Below are 26,060 nucleotides of genomic sequence, written 5' to 3' on the forward strand. Positions count from 1 at the left end.
AAAACCACAGAAAGGTATGTGGGGCCAGGTTGTTGACATGGGGATGTGTTTTTTATGCATTACACACGACAGCTGGAGAATGGCCAAGAAAGTGAGGCCTTATGTTTGTATGTTCCTAGGACTCCTCCTTAGTGCAAAAATGGTTGTCATTAAAGAAAAAAGTGTACTTCATGAACAGCAAGCATCTGGATAATTTTTCTTTTATTTTTGGAGAGGACAATGATGAACAAGTTGTTTTAAAGACATGTTTTACTAATAAAGATTACAATTGAAAAATTAAAATGATACTACTTCATTATATATATATATATGTATGTATATATATAAAAATCAACATAACTATAATCTTTTAACCTAATCAGAGCCTGACAATTTCATGACCAAATATCAATTACTCGTCTACATATATGTGTATAAAAATTTGTCTAGCTGAAATTCTGTCAGGCTCTTGCGGTACAATGTAACTCCTATATGAAGAGTAAGATTTCCTAAGAGACATCAAGCATGAAACTTTCATAATTATTAGGAATTTCCCATCTTCACAAAGCAGCTCAGTTTATCCACCTTAAATGCTTAACCTTAAGAGTGCTGACAGGGGCCAAAACAACATCTTGCCTTAAAAAACATAAGAGCAAAATAATTCAAAGAACAAGATACTACAATTACCACACTGCCACCTTCAACCAAAATTTTGTACTAAATTACTTAAGTACCCTCTATTTTTTTTTGAAAGATTCTTCTGATAGTATTCCCTTGGCAATGAACACCTCCCTCATAATCTTCTTAAGGTAAGTAAGTTCCTGCTTCAAGTTTGAATACCTTGCCTTCAACTGCTTCTGCTTCTCTTCCTCAGTCTTTATTTTTGAGAGAAGATCGTCATCCTCCTGTTTTTTTTTCTGTCTGTATCGTAAAGCAGCTTGTTTATTTTGCTCTTTTTTACGTGCTCGTCTATCCTCCGGATATGGCACAGAACGAGCTGATGAAACCTTGCGTGAGGATTTACTCTTTCGTGGCAAGCGTGAATATGAATGCACTTCTGAATGACTCCATTCTTCTGCACTATCTCCAACACTAGATGTTGAAGATTCTGCAGGCACATCTTTGTTTTCACCAGGTGATAACAATGAATGGAAGAATGAATCATTCATTGACTGGGAGGGAGACAAACTACCAGCTGATGGTACTGGAGAGGGAACAGATAAAAGTTCATCATCCTCCCATTTTTTCTTTTTTGTGGATTGAAGAGTACTTTGTTCGTCCTGTTTTCTCTTGCATGCCCCTCCATCTTCTGAGTGCAAGGTATGAGGTGTTGTAACAGTGCAAGATTTACCTTTTTGGAGGGAGTGAGAGAATGAGTGTACCTCTGAAGTGCTGCATTTTTCTGCTGGGTCTCCAACACCAATTAATGATGGAGATTTTGCAGGTACATTATTCTTTTCATCTGAAAATAATAGCAGTGAATGGAAGAGAGACTCGGTTACAGACTGAGTGGGAGACAAACTACCAGCTGATGGTACTGGGGAAGGAAATGAAACTGGTGATGCTGGTTCTGAGCCCCATGATGAAACATCTGAAAACTCCACCTGAGAACAAGAGGTTTCCAACTGAGAAAGCAAATCTTCCATATCAGCTTCATTTCCTATCTTCTGAACAACTTCATTGATTAAATTATCAGCATCACAAATACCTGTGGATGCATCCAAGGGTGTAACCACTTCTACATTTTGTACTAAATTTTTATTTGGTTGTGGAAATGATTGTCCAATAGATAAAGACTGGTACTCCCCATGGGATGAACTATTGTTGCCATTTGAAGCTGGTGCAGGTACAGTTACTCTTTTCGTGCAAATAATAATCTTTTGAGGTGAAGATGTTGCAGAAGGGGTGGCTGGGAGATCCTTCTGCTCGACTATTTGTGGCTTCAATTCTGAAAGGGGTACAAACATGTCCTCTGGCTTGATAGTTGTACTGTACTCATCATTTACACTAGTGTCCACATCAACATCATGAAAGCTGGTGTTAGTTTCTATATTCTGGGAGAATGCTATGTCATCAAACAGCTTTATGTTGGTAAGACCCAAGTTCTCTCGGCTTTCCATCCAGTCTGGGAGCTCTGAAGGGAAAGGAAAATTTCCTTTATACATATTACATTCTCAATTATCATAGATTTCAATAAGTGAAATAAAAGTTTGGTATAAACATTCTCCTTTGGATATTTCAAAATAAAATTTCTTTGACCACCCATCACCTATTTATAAGTAAAAATTCAATTAAAAAATATCAAGTTCCATATTTCCAAGTCTGCTCTAATACACCATAAATGAGAAAAAGCAATCTCCGTGTTCATTATATTTCGCAGATGAATCTGAATTACAGTGGATGAAATACTGAAATGAGCAAGTGAGAGTATATTCATGACTCACTGATACATTGGACATAGGTTTAGGATGTGAGCAAGTGAATTAAATGGTTGGATACACACAATCCATGTACATGAATGGAACCTAGTTAATAACACCAGGATAATGTTTTTATATATATAAAAAAAGTCTTGAGCAATGCTATCCACAAATGGTGCACATGGTTTCAAAAACTGTTTACTGTTTGATCCATCCTATATAAATGGCAATTGACAATCTTTTACAAAATTTTCTCTAAAACTTCTTGTCATTATCAGCTCACAGGTAAGCAACTATACACTACCATGTACCATACTAAGAATGGTGAACTTTTTATTCTCTTATATCTAAAACCTGAAAAATATTACCACTCCATAACGGTATTATTATCTACTACTGAGGATAAGTAAAAAACTACCTGCACAGCGAGAACTCGCAATATGACTACAAGGCATAAGCAAAAAGATGGAACCCCTTCCCCCTTTGTACTTCAAACCAAAACAGGATAAGAAATGAAGCACCTAAGACTTGTCCTCAGAGGATCTGACTGGAGTGTCTGAATGTGTGTAACTGTAGCCTGGTAAAGAAGACAGGAGAAACAGGTGCTTTCAAGAGAAAAACATGACTGTTCTGGATATGAATGAAAGTTAAGTTAAAACACGAGGAATGGTTTAAGAAAATTCAAGGAGTAAAGTGCAAGTTTGGCAATTCTAATGACAGATATGGGACCCATGTTAAAATGTGTGAGGAAGCAAGTTCAAGTTTGATATTGGTAAGGATGAAAGGATGATGAGAGGTGTATTTACATGTACTTATGCACCTAGATGTGAAAGTGATAAGAGCTTTTAAGATGAGTAACTGTTTTAGCAATTTTGATCTAGGGGATTCAATCTTGGTTGTCAGGAATCTGAAGGAACGAGTGGGTCATCAGGCAACTGAGGGTATAATTAATGGTGCATGAGGTCCCTGGTTTACATGAAAATGAGGAAGAGCTTGTCAAGTTATGTGCTGCAAGACACACAAGGTTTAAAAATACTTCTTTAACCATTTAACCTTCACAAATGAAGACCTTTGCCACATGACAAGCAACCACAAATGACGCTCTTTGATTCAAATATTCCCACTGCAATATCAGTTACATTCTGGAACGTTATAGGGTGGGGGCATATATGGATGCTGAATACTTTTCTCCATTCAAACTTACCATCCACTTGTATACATGTATATATACATAAATGCCCATACATGTACATATACATACTCATACACAGAAATATACACATATACCTATTCATACTTGCTTATCTTCAACCCATTCCCAGCACCACTCAGCCCTACAGGAAACAGCATTGCTACCCCCGCTTCAGTGAGGCAGCGCCATTAAAAAAAAAAGTCTCATTCGTTCACAATCAGTCTCTAGCTGTCATGTATAATGCACTGAAACCATAGCTCCCTTTCCACATCCACGCTCCTCAAAACTTTCCATGGTTTACCCCAGATGCTTCATATGCCCTAGTTCAATCCATTGGCAGCACGTCGACCGGTATACCACATCGTTCCATTCACTATTCCTTGCACACTGCTCTCCCTAATGTATGTTCAGGCCCCAATCACTCAAAATCTTTTTCATTCCATCCTTCCCCCTCCAATTTGGTTTCCCGCTTCTCCTTCCCTCCACCTTTGACATATATTCTCTTTTGTCCACCTTTCCTCGCTCATTCTCTCCATATGTCCAAACCATTTCAGCTCAATCTCTTCTGCTCTCTTAACCACACCCTTTTTTTGTTCTCTCAACCACACTTTTTATTACCATACATCTATCTTACCCTTTCATTACTTACTCGATCAAACCACCTCACACCACACATTGTCCTCAAACTTTCATTTCCAATACAACCCACCTCCTCCATACAACCCTATCAATAACCCATGCCTCACAACCATAAATACTGCTGAAACTACCACTCCTTCAAACATACCCATTTTTGCTCTCTGAGATAAAGTTCTCTCTTTCCACACATTCTTCATCACTCCCAGAACCTTTGCCCCCTCCCCCACCTTCTGACCATTTACTTGATTCATTTCAAATTTAAAGACAAAAATACAATTTATGCAGGATAGGACTCCCTTCGACTGCTAGGTCTGTCAAACTGTTCCTGAATGGTAGAGGTGAAATATTTCTCTACCTAAACCCAACTGAAAACCTGTGATCTATTGTGATCCAAAGAATATGTGATATGAACACATCAGGACGCAATTAAGCATCTACCAAGTAGTTTTTCTCTAGAATTACTCAAGAAGTTTTTGACAGCATCATCACTGGGTTACATGACTGCAAAAAGAGGCAGGGGAATGCACCAAAGTATTAATTGTTAGGATTTTTTTTTTTTGCCATTGGACCATAAAAAATGTCTCATTTCAGCTCGCAACCTAACCTTTGGCACAGATTGTGCAACATCAGCTACAGCATTACTTAAGAATGTAATCCAGCAGGAAGCAGCAATCATCCAAAGGATTAATGCCATAAATCTTATCACTCACTCACACCCACATGAAGTCAAGTAAAGTCAGTTCTGCCCATATATCAAAGCTATGAGGACAACATTCTGGCATCCTGCAGCCTAAAGCCTGTAACCACCTTGGTAACCTTCCTTAACTATCACCTCATGTTCACCCCTTGTTGATATATGCATCAAGAGGAACAAAATTGGAATCTTACTTGGCACTATAACATGGGCCTTCTTATCTCCACCTTGGTAACCTTCCTTTCTGGTCATCTTACCTTCAACCTGTCCATATATAGGGGTTAACCAATGCTATGTTACTTGAATCCTTTGTCACCACAACCATTGTCGTAACCTTCATGTATGTCTGCCCTATTGATGCCTCCTTTGCAGTGAAAATATAAGGGCAATACTAGTGCTCTCCTACCTGGATTTGTATATTCTGCTGCCCTGACCTTCTAGTGTGCTTTCATCTACTCCTACCTCCCTCTACATCATATTGCTTACCTTGCCTCTTCAATCACAAAAAAAGTTTCAAGTTCCCTCACCAGCTAATTATCTGCCGGCTCTGACCCACACATGCAACTGTATTTACCTAAATTGCAATTAACCATATGTACAGTACATGGAGAGAGTTCTACACTCATGGATCCCTATCTCCTGAATGTTCTTTGCTATCATCAGGCAGTCTTTTAACCCTTTGTCATTTGCCAGCATTCACACTTTAACTAGCTAGTTTATTCCAACCACCTTAACACTAAACCATTTTTCCAAACTCAGTTACCAACTTCGGCAGTGTCTCACCCAAATCAGCCACCAGTGCTGTATCATCGATGAACAACTGACCCACTTCGTAGGCCTTCTCACCCCCAACAGACTGCACACTCACCTCTTCTCCAAAACTCTTGCATTTTTCATCCTTACCCACCCATCCATAAAAAAATTAAAACAACCATGGGGACATCATACACCCCTGCCATAGACTGACCATCACTAGGAACCAATCACTCTCCTATCTTCCTACTTCCTACAATTCAGAGTCCCTTATCAAGAGGGGTAATTCCTTCTCCCTATATTTTTTGTCCCACCTAGCTACTGTCTACCCCTCCCATGCTAAATCTGACTTAATTTCACTTGCAAGTTTACACTTCAGAGTTGCAATCTTGTAAATCATCTCTGAATTCTACCTCTTCCCATTTACCACTAGGCCATCTGCATTTGAAAAAATAACCTTCAGCCTAAAGCAATTGCTACTAGTAAGGTCTAGCCTCTTCACTCATTTATGTTTGGCCTGTACTGCTTGATGTATTAAGTACAGAAATACAAGGTATACTTAGCACTACAACCTGAATCCTCTTTTCAATACCTTTGGAACCTTCCTGTATGCTCTCCAAATTGTACATTCAGTCGGTTATATATCTTCTTTGCAGCAAAAAATGTGCTCGGAATACAAACATTCTACTGCACATATCTGCACATCTTGCTGGCCTGACACTTCTGGTGTGCTCTCCTCTACCCCTACCTCACTCAACACCATATCGCCTACATTCCACTCATCAGCCAATCTCTTAGCTGTTTCATGTTCCTACTTCAGCCAATCATCTGGCTACTCTAACCTATACATGCAGTTGTCATGAATAATTATATATATATATATATATATATATATATATATATCCCTGGGGATAGGGGAGAAAGAATACTTCCCACGTATTCCCTGCGTGTCGTAGAAGGCGACTAAAAGGGAAGGGAGCGGGGGGCTGGAAATCCTCCCCTCTCGTTTTTTTTTTTAATTTTCCAAAAGAAGGAACAGAGAAGGGGGCCAGGTGAGGATATTCCCTCAAAGGCCCAGTCCTCTGTTCTTAACGCTACCTCGCTATCGCGGGAAATGGCGAATAGTATGAAAAAAGTATGAAGTCTGTTGGGGATGAGAGAGCTTGGGAAGTGAGTCAGTTGTTGTTCGCCGATGATACAGCGCTGGTGGCGGATTCATGTGAGAAACTGCAGAAGCTGGTGACGGAGTTTGGTAAAGTGTGTGGAAGAAGAAAGTTAAGTACTGTAAAATGTGAATAAGAGCAAGGTTATTAGGTACAGTAGGGTTGAGGGTCAAGTCAAATGGGAGGTGAGTTTGAATGGAGAAAAACTGGAGGAAGTGAAGTGTTTTAGATATCTGGGAGTGGATCTGTCAGCGGATGGAACCATGGAAGCGGAAGTGGATCATAGGGTGGGGGAGGGGGCGAAAATTTTGGGAGCCTTGAAAAATGTGTGGGTCGAGAACATTATCTCGGAAAGCAAAAATGGGTATGTTTGAAGGAATAGTGGTTCCAACAATGTTGTATGGTTGCGAGGCGTGGGCTATGGATAGAGTTGTGCGCAGGAGGATGGATGTGCTGGAAATGAGATGTTTGAGGACAATGTGTGGTGTGAGGTGGTTTGATCGAGTAAGTAACGTAAGGGTAAGAGAGATGTGTGGAAATAAAAAGAGCGTGGTTGAGAGAGCAGAAGAGGGTGTTTTGAAATGGTTTGGGCACATGGAGAGAATGAGTGAGGAAAGATTGACCAAGAGGATATATGTGTCGGAGGTGGAGGGAACGAGGAGAAGAGGGAGACCAAATTGGAGGTGGAAAGATGGAGTGAAAAGGATTTTGTGTGATCGGGGCCTGAACATGCAGGAGGGTGAAAGGAGGGCAAGGAATAGAGTGAATTGGAGCGATGTGGTATACAGGGGTTGACGTGCTGTCGGTGGATTGAATCAAGGCATGTGAAGTGTCCGGGGTAAACCATGGAAAGCTGTGTAGGTATGTATATTTGCGTGTGTGGACGTGTGTATGTACATGTGTATGGGGGGGGGTTGGGCCATTTCTTTCGTCTGTTTCCTTGCGCTACCTCGCAACCGCGGGAGACAGCGACGAGGTATAAAAAAAAATATATATATATATATATATATATATATATATATATATATATATATATATATATATATATATATATATAATATCATTGCCGTTATTATTTACTTTATATACAAATGATTGCACTACTAACTATGGAACCTGTTCTGTTTATCAAATATACTGATGACATGGTGATCACTGGAAAAATAAGGAATCAATATGAACGTGAGTATTGGGCTCAAGTTAATGACTGCTAAATGGTGTCATGAAAATTACTTGAATCTGAACATCAAAAAGACCAAAGAAATGGTGATAGACTTTTGTAAGAAGAAAAAGTGCACTGAACAACTAATTATCAAAGTAAAGCAAGTAGATATTGTGAATCATTATAAATACCTGGGATTGATTACTGATGGTAGTCTAAATGGTGATGTTAACACTAAAATGGTTTGTGGAAAATGAATGTGTATTGTAACATGGCTTTGGATCCACCAAGAGTTTCAATTTGTATAATGTATCACAAATTGACTAAATAAAGTATCAAATCATTTCTATTTATCATTACCATCATTATACAATCTGTAGTTCATATTTATCTCAATAGATTCTATCAATGTAAACAAAATAACACCATCTTGTGAACAAATCATTAAGTAAAAAATAATGACAGACCTGTTCACATATCACAGATTTTAACCCATAAATAATTCAACAGATATATATCACTAATGATGAACAATCAGTGGGCTCATAAATCACTGGTTTTAAGCCAAAATTAAAACCTAATCAACCTAATGATAAATATTAAAACTAATTCATGAACAAAATGTTACATGCTTTAAATTCACTTATCTGAAGGAAATCAGCTCAAACTTGACACCTGAAAACTCTAATACTTTTCCTTTCATTAAAAAAAAAGTAAATACTATAACTTGACACCTGAAAACTCTAATACTTTTCCTTTCATTAAAAAAAAGTAAATACTATATCTTAAAAAAAAGTATATACTTTATCTTAACTTCAAACAAAATCTTAACTGGTCAGATGTTCAAGTATTTTCTTCTCAAAACTCACCAAAACAGGCTTCTTCAGGGATGACATTTGATTCTGTGGCAGGAGGCTGGTAAGATGTTGTCTTGGCCCCTAAAGAAAAATCCTGCTCACCCTTTGAGGGCCAAGCTAGGAGGTCGGACATCCAGTTGTATTCCATGGTCCTTGATTTCTTGTTTTGCTTTTACAAATATAAAACCTTTTGGTGATATCACCAATGAAATTCCGGATAACCTGCAAGAAGGCATGGCAATCAGCATTGTTATAATTCATCAAAAATCAGTAACTTGTAAATTAATGAACATAATATGGTCTGTAGTCAACAGAGCAGAATAATCTCAACCATGATAATGTCTGAGGCCAGATTACTGTCAGATAATCCAAGGTGCTAAAGTCTTTCAATGGTTTTCAATGGAAATACTGATTTAAGAACCTAGGATGTGAGAGGACTCCATCAGGTTGTCTTGTTTAAAGCTGCCACAATAACTGCATTTTGACTTTCCTAACTAATCCTTGTCAAAAAATTACCTTAATAATTTCCCATAAATATTTGAGGGTTTTTCTTGAGTTAACATTAACATAATACATTTCTTTGAGTGTTTTCCTTCAGGTTAACAATGATTTCACCATACTTCACAACAAACTCCTTTGCTTTTTTTGTTTATCAATTAATATACTTCATGCTTTTGCAATATATTTTCTGCCAAACATTTTTGTCCTATTGGAAATACTCATGCATGGTGCTGAACCAGTTGAACTTAATCATTACTGTAGAGAAATGTAATAATCTCTAACACAAACTCAAAGTACAGGACTGCAAAAGCCTTGGCACTGTCTGATTTTCCTCAAAAATGAAACTTTTTTAAAACCTAATTCTATAACAACTGGAAAATACTTTTGCAACTAGTGCAGGGAACAAAACTGTGGATGAACACATTAATGGAAAAGCTGATTAACAACTGCAGGGCATCTGAGAAATAGGGCCCAAACACCTATGCTGTTCTTTCAGACACTTAAGCAGTTAAGAAATGACGATTACTGAGCTTGTGCCGCAAGTGTTAGCAGAAATGGTGATGCTGCAGAAGGTAAAGGTGGTGAGTGACGAGATGGCAAGGGTCAGGTATATAACAGGTACTGACAGTGGTAATGTTTTTATTCTGGCTAAATCTAGTCCTACTATGCTGAAGCAACATAATGATACTTTGCATTCATAAACATTTAAAGGGTCCCTTTTTTTCAAACTTTAGGTGGCAATAATTAGGCCTGTGATACGTTTATTTTTGCTGAAATCTTGTCTTTCTACGAGAACAAAATAAGTGATAATAGTTTATTCATTGCGTGGCTGTCCAGGTGGGAGACAAATTATGATGAAAAGATAACTGTATGGGGAGTACTGGGATGATTTATTTTCTCTGATAATGGGTTCCAGTTACAAAGAAATGCTAAAGAAGATGTGAAAAGGAGATAGATAAAATATCAAACCATGGTGGGCCAGGGGGAAAACAAACACCTCAATGTGTGGGTCAAGGGTTGAAAAAGTTTGACAACTGCCCTTTAAAACACAGTCATGCTAAGTTGTTAAAATCCATCCCAGTGAATTCTAAGATGGAAATGAAATCATCTTTAAAAGTAACTCATTACAACAGTAACATTAATCCCAAAATTTAAGTGTTCTTCCCTCCAAATCATCTTCATATTAAATTTTAATGAAACCTAACAGTGGATTTACAAGGTATAATGGAGAATCAAAATTGTGGATGGAAAATGGGAAAAAGATTACAACTGTGTACCCAAAACCTTTATTCTATGGGCACTAACAACAATGCATGTGTCCTACTATTTGCAACCCAATACTGACACAGCTTACATTCAGTTAACACACACACACTATCCATCACACACATGACCATGTGATGTCATGCACTAGATTGTAGTTCAACTATGATAGCAGAGTCTCATTTAACCAACTCACCAGCTGGAGTTCTACTATGATAGCAGAGTCTCATTTACCCAATCCACCAGCTAAGATTTACCTTTAGAGTCGCATTTAACCAACCCATCAGCTAAGATTTACCTTTAATCTAAATATGCTAGCTACTTAAAATATATTGAGCCTGCTGGGAAATATGACACATGCAAGCAAACTAGGTACAACAACTTTGAAATAGCAACAAAATCACTCATTTTCAACATCAAAATTGAAGTAAATAAACAGATGCTAAGTGGGTTTGACCTAATTCTGAACTACACCACAGTAACAAAATGTATTCCCTCCAAATTCCCTAGACGATGTTTGAGCTGGTAGAACAGGTCTTAGTAAATACTAAAATAAGTGCCTAAATACCATAATCTTAAAGAAAAGTTAAAAGCTATCTCTTATGAAATGATAGAAAATAGAAATAACATTGAAAAACATAAAAAATGAAATTAAGAAATTGTTAAGAATGTGCAGTGAAGCAGGTGGAGATCAAGCAAGACACAACCCATTCTCTACACCAATACTATGTATTCTTAAGGTCAGTTAGAAGACTGTCCCTGCCTATACAGCTTCTGTTTCTTAAGTGTCATTCTCACAATCTTTACCATGTTAAATTTCTACTCTACCAATTTCCAGCTCTCCAGTATTTGTCTCTTTTTGGTCCCTGACCTCCATACATCTTTACACGTGTTTTTTCTTTATCTCAAGTATTTCTTCTACAAAAAAAGACAATTAACCTTCCCTTCTTGATTTTAAGGAATAATTTACCATGGCACAAATTTATGAATCAATCCAAAGCTTTACAATCATTCTAAATATTTTCCATTGGCCTTCAGCATCATACACAGTGCCCTTGCATTCCTCTCTATAATCTACTTTATATAAAAAGTGGATGAACATCTGGGTTGACTGTGGACCAAATGCCATAACCAGGATTTGTTTCAATCAGGACAATGATTTGTCGATTATCAATAAACAATCATGTAACTAAAGTCATTTAATTTACATTTTATGGAGATATAAGCCTGAGTTTATACAACATGCTGCTAAGCAGAGTTTTCCAAAATATTTTGCTTTTCCCATAGTAACCACAAGAAGCATGAGGTAGGGAATTGCAATGATGCAGAAACTGGTCACTTTGGGAGTGTCAACAGATGGAAAAGTTTGAGAATACTGACAAATACTAATTCTATTGCCTCTGACAATTCATATGGTGATATGATGGCAGAAACATCTGACCTTCTTCTGTCAACCACCTCAGCTACACCACTTCACATACACAAATGACCTAAGACTGAAAATGTCTATGGCCAAACCCTTCCAGGTTTGAATAGCATCTGATTGACATGAAAAATATGTCAGCTACAGGCAGAATTTGTCTCCCTAAACCATGTGTCACCAAAATTCAACAATAAATTATATAATGATGAAACTATACACATATCTGGAGTACAGACATGCAGAAAAGGGTTAACCAAATATGAGGCATCAGAAGCAGGCTGGGGTTGAGCTTTAATAAAAACAACAATGTGCTTCCAGGCCAGACAGGCTGGGTTTGTGTTAATATAAAAAGAACTATGAGCCGCCAGGCAAGACATGTAAATGCCAGACTGTGTTGTACTTACCACTATTTTAGCATTACTATATGCTCACACAACAAATTTGTTATTTTCCATATTCAAGTTGAGGCTTATATCCCATGATTCTTGGGCATTTATTTCTCACATTAAGAAAAAAAAGAGGGGGTGGCTGACATACGGCACAGCATCATCAGGTTGGAGATCAAGAAATAAGTTCATTAAAATACATAAAATGCTGCAGTAGACTGTTGATATGAACCAAATCTCATTAGATGACCGAATTTTCTACACTATTCATGTTATTTCTCTGATTTCTCTGACTACAACAATTCTCATAAATCATGGTGATATTTCGAGCCTGATGAAGTCTCTTAGAGTTTGGGGATAATAGGATATCAACCATATATTTATACTGTTTGGATATAATTGATTAAAAACATACATGATACTGTAATTTGCACTGTCAATATCATAATCTACACTGTTACAAATAAAAAATCATAGCAAAATTATCATCACATCTATATCTATCACTCATCTAATATCCTTTATTTCTCATAATAGATACTGATATTATTTAATGCATATTGGTATTCAGATACAGTTTTACAATAATTAATGATTTTAGCTGTTTATTAACTTAGTTGACAGAATTCATGTATCATTTACGAGGGAGAACAATTTCTATATATTTTCTGACCTTGCATGAATCATTTCACTATCCAGCATGGATTTTGAGGAGCTCTACAGTTAAATATAAAAAAATAACTTCTTTTAATACTGGAAAAATCAAGATTTTTGGGGGGTTGAATAGTTGCTACGAGGGAATTCATCTTAAAAATAATAAAACAGCAAATGGGATTTTCCAGTTCCTCAATTCTTCATTATCATAGTTATACAATTCTTCAGCCATACTGATTCCAAACACCCCAGTTCTGCTTCAATGGGAAATACATCATGTGGTTTATAAGTATACACAATAACTCTAGTATCTCATGCATTTTCACCATTACAATTATGCAAATGTTGTCATCTATGTTCCTTTACATTGAGAGGGGTCCATTGTATTACCCTAAAGAACCCAAATGAGGTTATTCCTCACATGAAATGAGCTAAATTATGTTGATATATAAAATACTTATCAAAGGAATCTTTAATGTCACCTGCTCAATTGCTTGTAAGCTGGAGTCTCCCTGAACACCACCAAACACCTAAGACCAAGGGAAATGTTAACAAACTACAGACATATCTAAAGAAGCAATATACACATGTTGAGCAAGGGTATCATGTATGATAAATGGGTATTTTTACATGAAGCATTAGCAGCAGGCGGTGTCCACACCATACTTCCCAGTTTCTGACAAACGGGTGCTTTTTGGAGTGAAATACAATTTCTGTCTTCTGAAATGGAGGAAAACCATATAATAACCATACAACAAAGAAACCAGTCATAAAAGGCCTGAACTTAACCAAGAAGAAATATAAGCTTCTAGTGACAGCAAAGTATAGAGATAAGTGTTACTAACTAGTGTTGGTATGTCTCGCCAAGCAACACAGGACTTGCTGTATATTAGCACAAACCCTAATCTCCTACTTACAATTACCACAGGAACAATATCCATGAAACAGTCCTAATTTTATCCAGGACCTACCTAGAAGTTTCTAACAGCCAAGAATGTGCTACTTCCTGAAGCAGAAAAATGTCAACTTCTTTGGTGTGAAAGATATTGATGAGACTGAACTACCAATGACGCAGCATCACCACTTGACTTACCACTCACTGTATACCCTCAAGCAGGTAGAGTATGGTAACACCCAACCTGTTACTGTTGTCTCGTATCAAAATACCCTTGTTCCACAGCTCCCCATTCTTTATATGTGTATACAGTGTTATCATGACATTTATAATACGGCTTCTAGTGGTGTCTGTTGTTTAGAAAAAAATCCGACACCAATTGGGAGGGTGGCATAAACAATTCTTTTGAAGACTATCTCATATTAGACCTTATCAATGTACTCTAACCCATTTTATGCAAGTAATACCTTCATCTGAGTCAACTGTACTTTCATACTGTAATTCTAGGGACACAGATATTAAGCTTTAGAATAATAATTTCTGTTACCCCAATAATCTCTGGGAATGTTTAGCTATGACCATTTTAAATTTATGCAATTCATTTGGTGAAAAATCTACATTCATACAATATTCAATATGACATAGTTTCACATTCTTCTGATTATCAAGATATTTGGATTTTAGGCAATCTTTGGTTATTGGGACATTCTTCTGCTACATACTGCCTCTCACCAGATATTTCCAAAAGAATCAGTTTGTTAAGTTTTGCCTCTACTAACAGCTTTCTGGACAAATCTCTTTCTGCAAGTGTCATATGACATACATTATTTAAATACATATAATGTTGTTTGATGTGTTTGATGACAGAATGGCAGATATAGGTTGTTTTGGTCGAGGTGGTGTGCAAAGTGAGAGGGTTAGGGAGAATGATTTGGTAAACAGAGAAGAGGTAGTAAAAGCTTTGGGGAAGATGAAACCTGGCAAGGCAGCGGGTTTGGATGGTACTGCAGTGGAATTTATTAAAAAAGGGGATGACTGTTGCAGACTGGTTGGTAAGGTTATTCAATGTATGTATGACTCATGGTGAGATGCCTGAGGATTGGCAGAATGTGTGCATAGTGCCACTGTACAAAGGCAAGGGGATAAAAGTGAGTGCTCAAATTACAGAGGTATAAGTTTATGAGTATTCCTGGGAAATTATATGGGAGGGTATTGATTGAGAGGATGAAGGCATGCACAGCACATCAGAATGAGAAAGAGCAGTGTGGTTTCAGAAGTGGTAGAGGATGTGTGGATCAGGTGTTTGCTTTGAAGAATGTTTGTGAGAAATACTTAGAAAAGCAAATGGATTTGTATGTAGCATTTATGGATCTGGAGAAGGCATATGATAGAGTTGATAGAGATGCTCTGTGGAAGGTATTAAGAATATATGGTGTGGGAGCCAAGTTGTTATAAGCAGTGAAAAGTTTTTATCGACGATGTAAGGCATGTGTAAGAGTAGGAAGAGAGGAAAGTGACTGGTTCTCAATGAATGTCGATTTGCGGCAGGAGTGCGTGATGTCTACATGGTTGTTTAATTTGTTTATGGATGGGGTTGTTAGGGATGTGAATGCAAGAGTTTTGGAAAGAGGGTTAAGTATGCAGTCTGTTGTGGATGAGAGAGCTTGGGAAGTGAGTCAGTTGTTGTTCGCTGATGATACAGCACTGGTGGCTGATTCGGGTGAGAAACTGCAGAAGCTGGTGACTGAGTTTGATAAAGCATGTGACAGAAGACAGCTGAGAGTGAATGTGAATAAGAGCAAGGTTATTAGGTACGGTAGGGTTGAGGGACAAGTCAATTGGGAGGTAAGTTTGAATGGAGAAAAACTGGAGGAGGTGAAGTATTTTAGATATCTGGGAGTGGATTTGGCAGCAGATGGAACCATGGAAGCGTTAGTGAGTCATAGGGTGGGGTAGGGGGTGAAAGTTCTGGGAGCGTTGAAAAATGTGTGGAAGGCGAGAACGTTATCTCGGAAAGCAAAAATGGGTATGTTTGAAGGAATAGTGGTTCTGACAATGTTATATGGTTGCAAGGCATGGGCTATGGATGGAGTTGTGCAGAGGAGGGTGAATGTGCTGGAAATGAGATGTTTGAGGACAATATGTGGTGTGAGGTGGTTTGATCGAGTAAGTAATGAAAGGGTAAGAGAGATGTGTGGTAATAAAGAGTGTGGTTAAGAAAGCAGAAGAGGGTGTTTTGAAACAATTTGGTCACATGGAGAGAATGAGGATATATGGGTCAGAGGTGGAGGGAACGAGAAGTGGGAGACCAAATTGGAGGTGGAAAGATGGAGTGAAGAACATTTTGAGTGATCAGGGGCTAAACGTGCAGGAGGGTGAAAGGTGTGCAAGGAATAGAGTGAATTGGAACGATGTGGTATACCTAGGTCGACGTGCTGTCAATGGATTGAACCAGGGCATGTGAAGCGTCTGGGGTAAACCATGGAAAGTTCTGTGGGTCCTACATACGGAAAGGGAGCTGTGGTTTCGGTGCATTATACATGACATGTGGCCTTTGTTGTCTTTTCCTAGTGCTACCTCCCACACATGCAGGGGGAGGGGGTTGTCATTTTCATGTGTGGTGGGGAGGCGACGGGAATAAGGGCAGACAGAATGAAATGTGTACATGTATATATATGTATATGTCTGTGTGTGTATATATATATGTATATGTTGTGATGTATAGGTATGTATATGTGCGTGTGTGGATGTGTATGTATATACATGTGTATGTGGGTGGGTTGGGCCATTCTTTCGTCTGTTTCCTTGTGCTACCTCGCTAACACGAGAGACGACAAAGTATAATAAATGAAAATAAAAAATAATATATATATATATATATATATATATATATATATATATATATATATATATATATACACATATATAATATTTCATTATACTTAGTTGCTGTCTTCCGCATTATCGAGGTAGTGCAAGAAAACAGATGAAAAAATGGCCCAACACTCACATACATATATATACATATACGCCCATACAGCACATATACATAGATATACATATCACGTACACATACATATACATATATACACATGTACATATTCATACTTGCTGCCTTCATCCATTCCCATCGTCACCCACCACACACAAAACACATATATTCTGTAGATGTCATAGCATACTAACATCTATAGTCTTCTGGTGTCATATGACTTACAATAAAATCTATACTCTTCTGGAGTCATGTGAATTATCCTTACATTTACATTCAAGTGTAACATGGCATACTAACATTTATACTCTTCAGGTGTCATATCAAGACATACTAAGTTACATTCTTCAAGTGTCATATCATGACATGCTAACAATCATAATCTTCACCAATCATATCTTACAATAAAACTTTCACGCATATACCATTCAAGTGTCATGACATGATATGATATAACAGCGTTATATTCAGATATGAAATCATAACCTATACTAACGCCTATATTCTTTTGGTGTCGATGGTGTCGTACCATGACACTAACATCTATATTCCTTACAGATATCTGCATCACTCAAGTGTCATGTCATATGACAGACTAACGTCTATAATTCTGCCTTTAGGTCATTCAAATCTTTGTTTTCTTGCTCTCCAAAGACGTAACTGCCACCATTCTTGGATGACTGCAGTCTCCTGTTCTCTCCCCAAGTCAACACTTTTCCTTCTTCAATCCAAACTTCACATTCCCCTGCTATATTCAATGTCCTTGTTGTCATATGTTTTTAATTATTCTGCATTCACAGTTCCAACTTCAAGCACCTTCAATACAACAATGTAATTCATTCAATGCTTATTTTCAATTCTAACCTAACATCAACTAGGTCCCTAAATATCTGGACAGATGCTGGACACATATGACCCCGTATACCATTTTTACAGCAACTTGTTCCCTTACCTACAGTTCAACCCAAAACATTAAATGATATTCATGTATGAAGCAACATTAGGAGGAACCAGTGTCAGTGAGACAGAGATGAAATGGAAGATATGAGTGGCTGAACAGTCAACAGGGTCTAAAGTGTCAACCAACCCTCATGACAGGCGTCTGGAACACATTATAGTCAATACACAAATTTGTCCTGTGTACATTTCATGTCATTTTCTCGTGTCAATCTTTTTACTTTGGCTATTCTACTTGAGTGATGCATAAACACTAATAACTCGGCAAGATACCTAATGCCTATCTATATCCATTAATTAGGATGGTGTAAAAGGTGTAGTTGATAATACGGTTCATGGGATCTGTTGAAAAACAGAGAAACATATAGTCATATGACAGGTATTCTGCCTCCATGGTAACCAGGTCGTGGTTTCCAGTTGTGCTGCTCCATAATGGAAATGAACGGACATGTACTGTTAATACAAGTGCCCATGATATATCATTCATATCTCTGGAACTACTCGAGATAGCAGTCTGTCATCACTCGAAAGTCCAGCACTCTCAGTTCAATACTCTACAGGCAGACCCAGTTCCGCGAAATACATCCGCCATTGCAAAACCTAATACAATCTAATTTTAAGACAATTATAAGCTATATAGCTCTAAATACTCATTATATACTTACTCCATCATGATTGCGTTGTACTGCGCGCAGGGCGCGTGAGGTTCGGTCCAGTTAGGCTATCATATTGGCAATGATAACGCAGCGGGGATTTGATACTTCTCTCGTAATGTCGACATGGAGGAAACTACTCTCTCTGCCGCTGGCATGAGCCTTCCACCGAGGGTTGTATTCTTCCGCACAATGTAATGTAAAAATTGGTATTATACAATTAATTTTTTTGAATAAGAAACATAATCATACATTTATATGAAATATTCATAGTCTTTTCTGTAAAGTATTTCAAAAGAAAAAGAAAAAAAATCTTGTGGAACTACTTTTCTCTACGCAGTAGCTTGACTATTTTGAAGGTATTGTGTTTTGGAATGCAGTTTCACCTTGGGTTCTTGTTAAGATGAAATATATTTGATTCTTCTTAAGAATCCCTAATACTCAAATATAAGGATATATTATCTGAGATAGAAAATGTTTTAAGTAATTCAAATATTGATTTACATTGGAATTATAAAATTACTGTCAAAAACAGAAAAAGGCGCGAAAGACTCATTCCAAAGTAAAACTGAGAAAACTTCATTGCATCAGCTTGTGCAATATAGTTCTTTTCAGAGACTATTTTTGTATTAACCTATTTTGATTAGTCATTTTAAGTTAAGTTCTACAGCTTCGCACTAGCCTTACATTTTTCACGTAATCGAGATAAAATGCAAATGGTTTCGCTGCAATGTTTTGGGTCTGTAGTTCTTGTCAATGGTTTCCGTTATTTTACCATTCGAAATTTTGCAAAATTTGGAGAGAAGTCGCTCAGACTGTAACTTTCCGATGATGTATATATTTAGTGAAAAAATATATAAAAATACCCCGGCATAATTGATCGAGAGGAAGGCGGGCGGTGATTGGCCGGGCGGCCGCCGTGGGTGGGGCTTAGCTCCTCACAACAAATGATGTCATAAAATCCATAGGGTAAAAATAAAAACGTAAAAAAGGTAACAAAAAAGAATTAAAATCTGCTGCCTTGATGAAGCGAATTCGAAGCAGATATTGAAGGAATACCCGCCTGGAGAAGGTGATAAAAGGCTGGATGTGTGTTGTGGGAGGGGCCCTTGTGAGTCTGTGCGAGTTTTTCTATGATTTTTTCACATGTCTGGAGACGCCAAGTACATCAGTCTCTACTACAGCCTTGTTCACCAGGGAGCCTCTGATTTCTATAAGGAAATCATCAAAGGTAAGGGTTATATTTCAATCCGTGGGTGATGTCTGGGTAGATTCGCATGCGAAATTTCATTGGTCGGCAGGTGACGGCGTGAGATGCCGCCTGTGCCAAGTTTTCCCAGACAAAAGATAAGAGGACGGGGTACCGGGAAGCTTTCTAATGCCTCCATGATTTTCTCATTTGTTGCCTTTGTTTACGTTCGTCTGGCCCTCCTCACCCCATTTCCGTCTAGGCCCACTTACGCATTGGAACAACGTGTCACCAGTTGTGCATTTTGGAATGCAGTCTAGTGTAGAATATGCACGCATTCCTGCCTCACGGGAGGGAATTTATTGATTCAGGAGGGAAGGCATAATTTTTTGTCAGTATTTTTTGGCCCTAGGGCAGCAGCCCGGCCCTCCCCTGGCCGCTACCGACAGCAGACCTTCCAGGCTGAGTTGGCTTTTACCTAGGGATTTTGTGAATGTCTTTCAGTCATCTTCTGTCATTTGTTATACAGACTCCAGTTGCCTAAAGCTTATTTTGTGGGAAGAGGATAAGATATTATAGTGGGTTTCATGTCAGTAATACCTATTAGTACCATCAGATACAATGGCTCTGTGCTCAGTTCATGTTACCCTTTACTTTCTCATCTTCACAATAACAGGTCTGGATGGAGATGCTCTTATCTTCTTCCCTGAATTCAACATTGATAAAGTACTTTTAAAACATTTGTGTTGCTCTTATAACATTTGTAGGCATTGTTGCATTTTTTTATTTATATGGCCTTGATGCATTATATATGAAATTATGTATTTATGTTGTTAATGATACTTACATGATTGTAATAGTGTTGAATTAGAAAGCTCTTTCATATTGTACATTTATTACTTCTGTATAACATTGAATGAAATATTACATGCTTTTGATTATCAGATATGTTCATCATCCAATTTAGCTTAACTGTTAAGGCACTTAATTCTGGTGTTTTGTTATGGTATGAATTTTGTGTACCAGCATATTTCTTCGTAAGTGCTATGTAACCATGTGTATTCCATCTGATAGCAGATATATAAGTTTTACTTTGACCAAGAGTCAGTCTTTTCATATTTTTCTTCCATGATATAAATATATATATATATATATATATATATATATATATATATATATATATATATATATATATTTTTTTTTTTTTTCAAACATATTTCCCACTTCCCACCTTAGCAAGGTAGCATTAAGAACAGATGACTGAGCCTTAGAGGGCATATCCTCACTTGGCCCCCTTCTCTGTTCCTTTCTTTGGAAAAGTAAAAAAATAGGAGGTTAGGATTTCCAGCCCCCTGTTCCCTCCCCTTTTAGTCACCTTCCATGACACACAAGGAATATGTGGGAAGTATTCTTCCCCCCCCCCCTGTCCCCTAGGATAATATATATATATATATATATATATATATATATATATATATATATATATATATATATATATATATATAATTATTATTATTATAAGAGACTATATTTCAATTTAATGAAGAATATTATGCTCATAAATTTAGCATGGATTTGGTATGGCAATGGGTAACCCTCTTTCACATGTCTTAAGTAATCTTTATATGGAGTTCTTTGAAACAGGGTTACTGAAGGATGTCTTACCTTCTAATGCAATTTGGTTTGTGTATGTAGATGATGTTCTTTGTGTTTGGCCAACAAATGAAAATTTGCATACATTTTTCCCTTAACAATTTAGTACCTTACATCAACTTCACTGTAGAAATTGAAAATAATGGTGTTACCATTTTGAGATTGCATGATCCATAGGGATGGAAACAAATTTAAGTTTAGCATATACAGAAAACCTACCAACATATGCTTATATATTCATTATTACTTAGCTCAACATGACAGTTAAATTATCATCATTCCAATCTATGTTCCTTAGGTTATTACTTATTTGCAGGCTAGAGTTTATTGATGAAGAATTTGATAAGATATATTCTATTGAATCCAAGTTGAAGTATCCTAGATCTTTTATTGATAAACCCCTTATGTTGGCAAAGAAATCATTTTATAGAGTTGAAACCAAACCTCCACTTGACATCCAGAACCTTTTAGTTCTCCCTTTTGATTATACTTTTACTTTACTTCCCATGTTGCTTAAATCCTTTAATGTAAATAATGCCTTCAGCAACAACAATACTCTAAAGAATATCTTAATCAGGAGCTCACCAGAAATTTCTGCAGGATGTATCTATAGAGTACCATGTAGAAATTGTGATTTTTATGTTGGACAGACTGATAAGAAGGATCTTTCTGTTAGACTTAAGCAACATAGATATAGTATAAGAACAGGACAAGAATCAAATGCCTTGTTTAATCATGTTGAAAATTATGATAATTGTATAGACTGGAGTAATGCCATCTCAGTTTTTAACTCTTAACTCCTGTACAATGAGAAATATCATTGAATCTATCATTAAATACATGAAGAATTGTAATGTTGATATTAGTGAAAATCTTTACAAATTGGATAGCTTGATAAAATTTTTAAATATTTACCCATCCTGTCCATGTAATAAGTTCATATGATACGCTTGATGCCAGACTCGAACACACCCGAATACTATTCGGGAAGTCACTTTTTACTAAGTGGCATCGTAGCTACGTCTCCTCATTGTATAACATTTTTGCTCTCTAGACAACATTCTCTCTTATACATTTCATTTCTCCTGGAACTTTTGCCCCGTCCCCCATCCTGTGATTTGCTTCCACTTACATTGTTCCATTTGCTGCTAAGTCCACTCCCAGGTATCTGAAATACCTCACCTCCTCCAATTTTTCTCCATTCGAACTTACATCCCTACTAACTTGTCCATCAACCATACTGAACCAAATATTCTTGCTCTTATTCACGTTTACTCTCACTTTTCTCCTTTCACACACTTTTCCAAACTCAGTCACCAACTTCTGCAGTTTTTTACTCGGATTAGCCACCAGTACTGTATCATCAGTGAACAACAACTGACGCACTTCCCAGGCCCTCTCATCCCTAACAGACTGCATACTCGCCCCTCTCTCCAAAACTCTTGCATTTACCTCCCTAACCTACCCACCCACCTTCAATGAGAACCCATTGCTCTCCTCTGTTCCTGCTCGTACAAATGCCTTGCATCATTGATAAAAAAAATTTCAAAGCTAGCAGTTTACCTCCCACGCCATATACTCTTAAGACCTTCCACAGAGCATCCCTGTCAACCCTATCATATACCTTCTCCAGATCCATAAATGCTACATACAAATCTCCCTGTTTTTCTAAGTATTTCTCTCACACATTCTTCAAAGTGAACACCTGATCCACACATCCTCTACCACACTGCTCTTCCCCAATCTGATAATTGTAGTTTGAACACTCACCTTTATTCCCTTCCCTTTGTACAGTGGCACTATACATGCATTCTGCCAATCCTCAGGCACTTCACCATGATCCATACTTACACTGAATATCCATATCAACAACACAGTCACCCCTTTCCTAATAAATTCAACTCCAGTACCATCCAAACCAGCTGCCTTGCCGGATTTCATCTTCTGCAAGGTTTTCACCTCTTCTCTCTTAACCAAACCATCTCCCTGACCCTCTCATTTCACACACCACCTCAACCAAAACACCCTACATCTGCCACTCTGTCATGAAACACATTGAACAAACCTTCAAAATACTCAGTCCATCTCCCTCTCATTTTATCACTACCTGCTATCACTTCCACCATTGTCCCCTTCACTGATGTTTCCATTTGTTCCCTTGTCTTGCACACATTATTTAATTCCTTTCTAGAAAGGGAAACAGAATAAGGAGTCAAGTGGGGAGTGCTCATCCTCCTCAAAGGCTCAGATTTGGGTTTCTGAATGTGTGTGGATGTAACCAAGATGAGAAGAAAGGAGAGATAGGTAGTATGTTTGAGGAAAGAAACCTGGATGTTCTGGCTTTGAGTGAAACGAAGCTCAAGGGTTAAGGGGAAGAATGGTTTGGAAAAGTCTTGGGAGTAAACTCAGGGGTTGGTGAGAGGGCAAGAGGAAAGGAAGGAGTAGCACTACTCCTGAAGCAGAAGTTTTGGGAGTGTAAAGTAAATTCTAGATTGATGTGGGTAGAATTGAAAGTAGATGCAGAGAGATGGATGATTATTGGTGCTTTTGCATCATATCATGAGAAGAAAGATCATGAGAGGCAAGTGTTTTGGAAGCAGCTGAGTGAGTGTGCCAGCAGCTTTAGTGCACGAGACCAGGTATTAGTGATGGACAATTTTTAATGCTAAGGTGTGTAATGTGACCATTCAGGATATAATTGGAGTGTAAGAGGTATTCAGTGTTGTGAATGGAATTGGTGAAGAGCTAGTTGATTTGTAAGCTGAAAAAAGATTGGTGATTCGAAATACCTGGTTTAGAATTAGAAATATTATTAGATTACGTGTTAATTGATAGGCATGTAAAAGAGAGAGACTTTTGGATGTTAATATGCTGAGAGGGGCAGCAGGTGTCTGATCACTATCTTGTGGAGGCAAAGATGAAGATTTGTTGAGGTTTTCAAAAGAGAGAAGAAAATGTTAGGGAGAAGAGAGTGGTGAGAGTGAGTGAGCTTGGAAAGGAGACTTGTATGAGGAAATACCAGGAGAGCTTGACAAAAGATGAGAGCAAATGACCTGAGGGGAGTGGGTGAGGAATTGTATGTATTTAAGGAAGCCGTGATGGCATGTGCAAAAGATGCATATGGCATGAGAAAACTAGGAGGTTGGCAGGTAAGAAAGGGTAGCAATTGGTGAGATGAAGAAGTGAAATTGTTAGTGAAACAGAAAAGAGAGGCTTTTGGATGATATTTACAAGGAAGGAGTGCAAATAACTGGAAGATGTATAATAGAATACAGCAGGAGGATAAGAGGTAGGTGCAATGCTTGAAAAAAAGGGTAAATGAATTGGGGTGAGAGAGCATCATTGAATTTTAGGGAGAATAAAAAGATGTTTTATATATATATATATATATATTTCTCTCCATGGTTGTTTAATTTGTTTATGGATGGGGTTGTTAGGGAGGTAAATGCAAGACTTTTGGAAAGAGGGGCAAGTATGAAGTCTGTTGGGGATGAGAGAGCTTGGGAAGTGAGTCAGTTGTTGTTCGCTGATGATACAGCGCTGGTGGCTGATTCATGTGAGAAACTGCAGAAGCTGGTGACTGAGTTTGGTAAAGTGTGTGGAAGAAGAAAGTTAAGAGTAAATGTGAATAAGAGCAAGGTTATTAGGTACAGTAGGGTTGAGGGTCAAGTTAATTGGGAGGTGAGTTTGAATGGAGAAAAACTGGAGGAAGTGAAGTGTTTCAGATATCTGGGAGTGGATCTGGCAGCGGATGGAACCATGGAAGCGGAAGTGGATCATAGGGTGGGGGAGGGGGCGAAAATTCTGGGGGCCTTGAAGAATGTGTGGAAGTCGAGAACATTATCTCGGAAAGCAAAAATGGGTATGTTTGAAGGAATAGTGGTTCCAACAATGTTGTATGGTTGCGAGGCGTGGGCTATGGATAGAGTTGTGCGCAGGAGGATGGATGTGCTGGAAATGAGATGTTTGAGGACAATGTGTGGTGTGAGGTGGTTTGATCGAGTGAGTAACGTAAGAGTAAGAGAGATGTGTGGAAATTAAAAGAGCGTGGTTGAGAGAGCAGAAGAGGGTGTTTTGAAGTGGTTTGGGCACATGGAGAGAATGAGTGAGGAAAGATTGACCAAGAGGATATATGTGTCGGAGGTGGAGGGAACGAGGAGAAGAGGGAGACCAAATTGGAGGTGGAAAGATGGAGTGAAAAAGATTTTGTGTGATCGGGGCCTGAACATGCAGGAGGGTGAAAGGAGGGCAAGGAATAGAGTGAATTGGAGTGATGTGGTATACCAGGGTTGACGTGCTGTCAGTGGATTGAATCAAGGCATGTGAAGCGTCTGGGGTAAACCATGGAAAGCTGTGTAGGTATGTATATTTGCGTGTGTAGACGTATGTATATACATGTGTATGGGGGGGGGGGTTGGGCCATTTCTTTCGTCTGTTTCCTTGCGCTACCCAAGCTCTCTCATCCCCAACAGACTTCATACTTGCCCCTCTTTCCAAAAGTCTTGCATTTACCTCCCTAACAACCCCATCCATAAACAAATTAAACAACCATGGAGACATCACACACCCCTGCCGCAAACCTACATTCACTGAGAACCAATCACTTTCCTCTCTTCCTACACGTACACATGCCTT

General features: G+C 38.0%; 2 protein-coding genes across 3 annotated transcripts in view; one reads left to right on the plus strand and one right to left on the minus strand.

The window, feature by feature from the left end:
• Window positions 1–231: 231 nt before the first annotated feature.
• crc (bZIP transcription factor crc) lies at window positions 232–18,944 on the minus strand. Its single transcript, XM_071665112.1, has 4 exons — window positions 18,910–18,944; window positions 18,596–18,765; window positions 8,872–9,081; window positions 232–2,113 (listed from the first exon to the last, which is right to left on the minus strand). The coding sequence occupies exons 3-4, from the start codon at window positions 9,005–9,007 to the stop codon at window positions 717–719; spliced, it is 1,533 nt and encodes a 510-aa protein (XP_071521213.1). The 5' UTR covers window positions 9,008–9,081; window positions 18,596–18,765; window positions 18,910–18,944; the 3' UTR covers window positions 232–716.
• A 524-nt stretch (window positions 18,945–19,468) lies between these two features.
• The window catches only part of LOC139750381 (uncharacterized), a 102,559-nt gene continuing 95,967 nt past the window's right edge, over window positions 19,469–26,060 (plus strand). For both annotated transcript variants that reach the window (XM_071665113.1, XM_071665114.1), the window contains exon 1: window positions 19,469–19,814. In XM_071665113.1, the coding sequence (XP_071521214.1) occupies window positions 19,730–19,814 (85 nt within the window). In that variant the 5' untranslated portion in view covers window positions 19,469–19,729. The remainder of the gene's footprint in view (window positions 19,815–26,060) is intronic.

Source organism: Panulirus ornatus, chromosome 9, assembly GCF_036320965.1.
Source record: "Panulirus ornatus isolate Po-2019 chromosome 9, ASM3632096v1, whole genome shotgun sequence".
Taxonomy (NCBI): Eukaryota; Metazoa; Arthropoda; class Malacostraca; order Decapoda; family Palinuridae; genus Panulirus; species Panulirus ornatus.

What these genes read in the sequence shown, in the direction of transcription:
- crc (XM_071665112.1), bottom strand. Translation starts at nt 9,007, where the DNA reads ATGGAATACAACTGGATGTCCGACCTCCTAGCTTGGCCCTCAAAGGGT. An exon ending in CCCTGAAGAAGCCTGTTTTG is followed by an intron (nt 2,114 to 8,871) that starts GTGAGTTTTGAG and finishes CTTTCCCTTCAG; the next exon opens with AGCTCCCAGACTGGATGGAA.